The sequence below is a fragment of the Egretta garzetta genome, unplaced genomic scaffold, assembly GCF_000687185.1.
Source record: "Egretta garzetta isolate BGI_Z169 unplaced genomic scaffold, ASM68718v1 scaffold70, whole genome shotgun sequence".
NCBI lineage: Eukaryota > Metazoa > Chordata > Aves > Pelecaniformes > Ardeidae > Egretta > Egretta garzetta.
This window is the reverse complement of record NW_009258539.1, coordinates 111,911-120,056: the sequence shown is the minus strand read 5'-3', so window position 1 is coordinate 120,056 and position 8,146 is coordinate 111,911. Positions and strand designations below refer to the sequence as shown.

The window sequence follows — 8,146 nt, the reverse complement described above, 5'->3', positions numbered from 1 at the left end:
GACTCCGCTTCTCCCGACCAGGGCCTGGATGCTGTTTATAGCCCTCAGCGTCTGGGGGTTTTGGGTTGTTGGTTTTGTTTTATCACGCGTTAGCCTGCACTAATATTTTCTCCCTCGAAGCCCGGAGGTTTGTAACAGTGTATGTGAGCAGCAACAAACCCCTTCTCTTTGCACGGTCGCATGTAATACGCTTCCTGCCGCAAGAGTTCGGGAAGCCAGGGCGTTCGGTTGAGCTGATAGAAGACAAGCTAATGTGTTTACATGCTGGTCACAGTGTATGTACAGTAACACACAAGCATAAGGCATTCATTAGGAACTGCTGAAGCATTTCCCTTTGTATGTACTTTAGCACATACGGATGAAAATTAGATTTATAAACTAGAAGGAAACTAAAGATTAAGAGGAATGTTGTGTCAGCCCCAGAGAGTACATGAAACCCCTCATAACCCAAGCATGGGGTAAACAAAGCCCAACGTAAAAGCACCTTGCTTCATTTGGATTCACTGAACACAAACATCCGGCCTCGTGCCACCGACAGTTTCCAGGATTTTAAAGGATTAGGTATTCACGTTCTCTCCTGTGACTGAGGAAATTCAGAAAGAAATGGAGAAATACAGTTTACAAAACTAGATAAAAAATCATTTCTGAAATTTTTGAACAGCCAGCTCAGTGCAGGAGAGTAACAGCCATACCTGAGCTCAAAACTCGTTTCATCCTTGCTCTGCCACACACCATTAGGGTAGAATCAGACAGGCAACTTGCACTCACACATAAAATGCAATCTTCTCAAGGTTATCACTGTTTCTTAAGAGAATTACCTCTGTCCAGTCTGGAAAAGGAATCAGTGCTCTCTTTTTCCAGGCTGTAACATTTTCAATGTGAATTTACCATGGGTAGAGAGTAAATTGAAAGTCCAGCATTACAAATTTCTGCTCCCAGAAAGACTAGCATAGATATTTTCCTCATGGATAGCTTCACCCCATGTTACTGCATCAACCGATGCCCAGCCAGAGATGGGCTGGCACTAGAGGGGTTATTCCACCTAGTATATCAAACGTGTACCTCATACTAGTAACTTTTTCTCACAGCATCCAAACCTGCGTGAGATTTGAACAAGCACTGGGAACAGCAAGAAACAAAGCAGCTCCAGCCACATCTTTAGCATATAAACACTTTGAAGATAGCATAGCCTTCTTGGTAAGAAAAACTAAATTCTTCAAGATGAATTTGTTGCCACAGAGGCAGCATTAAACCAGCTTGTCTGCTTTGAGTTTCAATATACGCTGTAAGATTTTGGAATACATTGTCAGATTATCTTCTGCCCTCAGTCAAAGAACTGTAGGAAAACCCTCATGTGTTAGATAAAACCATATTTCGAGGAAGAGTCAAGTGCTACATATTTTGGATTAGAGTGATAACCATACTGAATATCAGTATCTAGCAGGCAGGCAAGAAATTCTACCTTCAGAGGAAAAGGACAGACACCTCTGAGCATTACAGCAAAGAACATGAGAGAGAAATCCCACTAGCCTTGGACAGCATAAGAGGTGGTGATAACCCGGAGGGATGACGTTAACATGATGCTCTCTATAGATAAGAGGAGATGTATAGCAAACAGCTGAGACCTGTTTTTTGTGAGAGTCTGTTTCACAATTTAAGTAAGATGTAAAATAAGAAGGCAGTACCACCACCTTCACAGCTTTTACACGCAGGATTAAAGAAAATACAGTGCTCACAGAACCATCCATGCAGCTAAAACGTGTCAGTGTTGAGTGTGATTCAAAGAAAATCTCCTTTTACAGAGTCTTATTTCATGATTATTCCAGTTACCCGAGGAAAAAAGGCATCTGTAAATGCACAAGTATATTTAGAAGCCGCTGCTCAGTCTCCACCACATGTAGTGGAGAGGTTAGACGCCAGCGAGACTCTGATCTCTGGCGAGTCTAGTGAAAATTGGCAGCAGGCTGTAATGCCCCCACTGAGGGAAAAGCAAGAAGTCAGCTGTTATCCGGCAGCAGCTGCCTGGCCAAAAGCACACATGTACTGGCCAGCCGATCACCCCGCACGCTGCTCTGCCCAGGCAGCAGGTCAGAGACAGAGCCTGAGAAATGAGGGGGTGGGAGGGCGAGGAGAGCTGGGACAGGAGAGGGATCGCAGGGTGCTGCAAAAAGATGTAACAGACAGGCTTGGGAGGCGCTGGGACATTGAATAAAAATCAGTAGGAAACCAGATTTTACTGGTTTTCTTCCTTCAGGAACAATCTGTTATTTAAGAAAGAACACTTTATGCTCAGCTCTACACTTTATCCTCAACTCTGTGCAGATACTGTACTTAGTGAGAAGAAAAGTACCGGCTTTCCCCCACTGCACATCAGTGTAGTTCACGTTTCAGCTGGGTGACCACAACACCTACATGGCTATAAAATATTTTCCTCCTTCTCTGAGGCTGCAACTAGCAAGTCTGGACAGATAATATCACACATTAAGGCATTTTCTCTTGCATTCATAGCACTCCTAGATGACAGTAATGTCATTAGCTTCCTATTGAAGGGCATTAGCTATTGTTTACCCATGGAAAAGCTCTCCTTTGCTTTTCACAAACAGTATAAGGAGCAAAACAGGCAAAACCAACATTGCAAATATATCAGATATCATAATCATGCACTTCAAGGGAAATCTACACTGCCCTTAATTCCCCTAAAGGGCAAATTCCATCGGCAAGCAACTTATGCTGAAATTGCAGAGTCAAAAATAAATGTCGGCCTCTTTAATGGCTTTGGCAGACGAGTATAAATTGAAGGGGAGTAATGTGAAAACACAATAACAAACAGCTGAATTGATGCCGTGAGGTGCTGAGCACTGTGGCTTGGTGTAAGAACTCATTTATCCACTTGCTTACTCTTAAGTAAATGGTCTCCCCGGACTCAAACTGCAATTAAGCATGTTTCAGCGTTTAATTGGATGGGAGCAGAATGCCGGGCACTTTGTGGGACTAAGCCCACTGAGAGTACCTCATACGTCCACCAGACACACAAAAAAATTTGTAACTCACTAAGAATGAAAGCTGAGCCCCAACTCTTCCTCGCACAAAACCTGCTTCTGAGCCAAAACCTACCCTGATTCTACTCTTAGCCCCTTCTAGCTAAAAAGTAATACCTACATTTTTTAAATCCTGATGGGGAAAACAGGAAAGAATTTCCCAGCAAATCGTGAGAATCTCTTAGCTCTAATAAAGTGTATATTTTCTGCGAACAAGACAGGCTGCATCAAGATGGGTGGGGTTTTAGTATTAGCCAGAGTCTCTGCCATCAGCTATCCTTAAAGTTACATGCAAACTACTTCCCAGTTTCCTGAAGGGCTCAGCTATAGCACATTTTGTGTGTCTTTTGTTAAGGCAATAGACAAACTAGAGAGACTACTGAGAAAACCCAGAAAAATTATCACAGATATAAAATAATGGACCGTGGAGAAAGACAAAGGTTTCCCCTGGCAGCAAATGGCTCCCAGGGTGTGGGCAACAGGACAGTGGTAAGATGGTGTATTGGAATAGTCTTCAAACATGTACAAGATTGTTATGAAACAAGGATACTGAGAAGTTGTTCTCCACGTCCAACAAAGGTAAGATAAAGAAGTTACTCTCTCAGTTTACACAAACCAGCTTCTAAGTAGCTACTAAGCAGCATTTCTAACTGAGGTTAGGGCAAGATACCTCAGGAGGCAAAGAAATCTCTGTTGATAAAGCGCTATACAAGCATTAGTTAGCGACACTCTGTGCATACACTATCCTGCCTCAGAACAATGGCAATGGGCTAGATCCTCTATGGTCCCAATTTTCTAGAGCTCTACACATCAGCAACTTGTGACTTCTCCTAACTTGCAAAGCACCTAACTTGAGTGTCCAGAGACATAACCAGTAATTACTGAGCCAGCATCATAGGAGGGGAACAGTATTTGTGTAACACTTGATTGCATTGCTTGGTTGATACAGAACGGTCAGCTGCATTTCATTTATTGCCTGCTGCGAGTAAGAAATCCCCATTCACTGTTCCAGGATATTTTACTCAAACAGAGAATATTGCTGCCAAACAGCGGCAGCGGTCTTGGCTGAAAAAATCCTCAGGGAAGAACCCCATTTTTGCATCTCTGGAGTTAGACTCACTATTATTATAGATAATACTATGGTTATTGAATATGGCTTCCTCACACACTGGCTACTATAATAATTATTTTGGTACAGACATGCTGAGCTATTATCAAAAAAGTCCTAATGAGACATGTTTTGCCAATTAAGAAATTCAGTGTTGTAATGGCAGTGCCATGTCATTTAATTCCCCCAATGCAGCAGACAAGCTTTGATCCAAACACTACACTCTATCTGATCACAAGTCAAGCTGAAAGAAATCGCCTACCCAGGTATTTTGTTTCACAGTGTCAGAGAAAGGCCATAGTAGGATTCCTCCAACCACCTCTGAACAGTCAGACACTTAGCTGTATTTATCGAACGAGTAAACTGCCAGAAATTAACTAAGTTGTTTTTGCAGGAAGATGTCCGTAATAGAACCATTAGCAAGCCTGATTGAGGGAATTCAGAGACAGATAAATGAAAGCCCCTATTGTTACACATTTCCAAGATGCTTTTCCATCATGGACATAGTGGCTAAAAGTTTCCAGAATTCAGTGCTGAAATTTCATAGGATACATACTCTAACGGTCCAGAATCACAAGACTGCATTGTAAAAACTAATAATGTGATAGACTACTGCTGTTGTGTCAGAAAATCTTACCATGTGAGGATTCTGACATCCATATAAAATGAAACATAATATAATGGGGAATAATTGAGCTCATTCTACTTACCCACTCACTACATGCTCTTGATTATTTTCTGACTGCAAACACAGCTATTGGAATGGGAGGGGGAAGGAGAGAAGAAGAATTGGCAGTCCATCCATGTGACTATTTTGTCATTCTAGTTTTAAAATAGAGGCAGTTAGGAACAGAACATGCACGTTATGTGTTAGTTTTCAGTGGAGTAACATACAAGAAAGCCCTTCTGGATCACCTGCAAAATTACTGCTTTCCTGTTTAACAGCCTACAACAGATTGTTATTGCTAAAGGTTTTAATGAACATGTTTTGTCAGTAATAAAATTCGAAGACAGCTCTGTCAAACTCAGAACTATAAAAATGCTCATAAGGAAAGGATAATTGTCACTACTTACCAATTCCGTACTTTGTCCTGTAATATTCTTTAGTGAATTCATCACAATCACATAGTATTATCTTCCTTCCCCAAACATTAATTACAGCCCCTATTTTCAGGTCACTGTCTCTGTAAAATTCCTGATGCACTGCTCCTGTCTAATAAAAGAGGGAACAGCAGCTCTATAAATCTCAGAATCCCACAACCTTTCTTAAAATCTAGGTTATTTAGTGCATGTGATTTAAAATATAACCTTCCTAGTCCATTTGCAAGTATTTTTCACCCCATGCTAAGCTACCTTGCTTTCACAAATGTGGAATTTACATACAATAAATCTCAATAGTTTTCATTTGAGCTGTTCTCCAGTGGCAACACAATTTTATAAATAACTCTCTTTGTTGTAGAGGATAACAACCACAGAAATTACAAAAACTACTACAACGACATTCAACAGCTGGAGACATTCAATAGTATCTGACCTTACGATTGTCCAGAATGTAACGGCCTCTGTTTCCTACTAACTTTCCGAACACATTGAGAACAGTGCGACTGGTGATTGTGCCCGGCTGATACAGCCCGGTGGGAGCATACTGCAGGAAAAGAGACGAGCAAGAAATACAGTTAACAGTGAAGAAAGAGAAGTCAGTTACCTTAGAACTAGCAGGTTTTTTACAGACTGACTGTTACTGTAGTATTTTCTTGCTAGAACTTTTAGTAAATTCTACGGTAACATTACACCACTGAACCTAAAAGCCAGTGTATACATCAAAAGCCAGCATGTATCGCCAGAAGAAGCATTCAGAATCTTACTGTGTATCCAAGAGTAAAGTCTTCTTTTTCTTGGAAGCAAAGAGAAAGCAAAGGTTAGCACACCCCAAGTAGCACATCCTTATCAATATCTGCTCTAAAGGCTATTATTTTGATTGGTAATAATTAGAAAAAACACACAAAAGAACCACTCAGGGTTGGTCCTACTGTGCCAACCACTGCACAGATACAGGGCATTCAAGTCAGCATGATTCTACTGGCAAAAACGTTAGTTGTTTTTTTTTTATGGTAAGTTTCAAAATTACAATAGCAATTTATCCCAGTAGTATCAAACTTAAGTCTGCCAACACATTACATTTTTTTAAAATTATGAACAAACTGCTGATGCAGGGTAACCAAAGTGGCTTATTTAGTCATACAACCTTCCCTGACGCCCCAACCTTTGACTGATCTCTCCTGTTGTCCTTCTCAAAATTTCCATTGAATTTAAAGGAAGGAGCCAGCCCTTAAAATTGCAACATGCGCTTCAACGGTAGAAGGGGTCTGTCAGCATAGAGCCACTGCTAAATCAGCATCTCAGAACACAGGATACACAAGGTGAGAAAAGTGCACTATTTTGCTGTTAGGTTTCTACTATAAACTCTCATGTACATGTATGGCATCATAGATTATCAGTATTAGAAGGAAAGGAGGGAAAAGATTCCCCAGTGTTTTACTCCATCTGTGGGTTGATGTTATTCTATCATCAGGATCTGTCTGGAGCAATACGGAAGTGTATCCAGCTCATTAATTTTATAATCATAATAATAGGTTACAGAGAACTCAAACCCCTTGAAGATTTCTCTGAGAGGAGCCTTCTCAAACAAGCACCTGATTAATGCGTGACAAAGCTTATTCATGGATTCCTATTGATTTTAACTAGTTTTGCATAAGGTCCCAAATCTAGAAACTCAATTTTAAGAAATTTAAGGAATACTAAACCCAGACTTTTCCAAAGGTTCCAAATATAAATCATATGGATCAAATCTGAATTCACCTCAGTTTTACATTAATTTATCTATCATTATTAATTTGTCTGGACTTCGATTACTGCACAGCTTTATTAATACATTTACCTCAATACACTAATAGGGAAGAAAGGAAGTCATAGGATATCTTTCTACACAAACTCTCTCTCCTTTGAATTTAAGCATGACAAGCCTAAACCTATTTCTTTCCATCACTTATTATATGAATATGTGTGCAAAATCTAAATCATGCAGCTATGACTAATACTCTGATAACACTTTCTAAATATCATTACAATCCTAACAAAGGATTTTCAAAACAAGGCATTTAATATTAGTGGAATAATTTGAAATAAGCTGAAATTTTCATTCCTTACCTTTGGAAGTTTATCCCTTCTGAGGAAAAGCGGAATTGCATCCCGGCCCGAGTTTACTGGTATAATTTCTTTTATGTCAATAGTGTCATCAGACAAATAATAGTGCAGAACAAGTTCCCGTGGGTCATGAAACATGGATTCTGGGTCATTCCACACACAGAAAAAACGTAAAACATGTCCATCATGCTCCAGAAACTGTTTCAAAGTGTCAATGCGCTCATAAGGGCGCAATGGATTCATACTATCCAGAATCTGCAGATAAAGGAGAAATGAAGAGAAACACTTTTTCAATTATTTGCTTTTAAAAACAGGATACCAAACTGCAGGGTACCATCTAATCTTAGAACATGCTTTCAGCATTTTCAAATAACACCACACCATTATAATAAATGAAACACTGTTCATGCTATTACCAAAGAACTATTTTACAGGGTTGCTGTGCCCTCAGAAAATGCAGGAAAGCAATTTTGGATTGGTTTTGATCCGTGTTTTTCTTGCAATAAAGTCCTTCAGATCAAAAAATTGTTAAATTATTTATAGTACAGCTCACATTTTCAACAAATTGCCCATGGTAAGCAGATGACTACAACTCCAAAATATCATCACCCTTCCTGATTTACTTCCTTGAAAATTATTTTTATAGATGATGTAGTATAAAGAACTAATTCTTTCTTTTCCCTTTGGCTTTTTTTTCTTTTCACTTTAAAACACAGCTAATTAACTTTTGATTCATGTCATACAGTTGGCAGGTACTGGGTATGTATGTTCTCCTCTCAATATACACCCATAGGTC

At 39.7% G+C, this 8,146-nt stretch overlaps 1 protein-coding gene across 1 annotated transcript in view; it reads right to left on the bottom strand.

Annotated features, from left to right (window-relative positions):
- The window catches only part of EFHC2 (EF-hand domain containing 2), a 65,437-nt gene that overhangs the window by 28,565 nt on the left and 28,726 nt on the right, over positions 1-8,146 (bottom strand). The window contains 3 exon segments of the mRNA XM_009646258.2: positions 5,221-5,359; positions 5,681-5,791; positions 7,354-7,605. Coding sequence (XP_009644553.2) covers positions 5,221-5,359; positions 5,681-5,791; positions 7,354-7,605 — 502 coding nt within the window.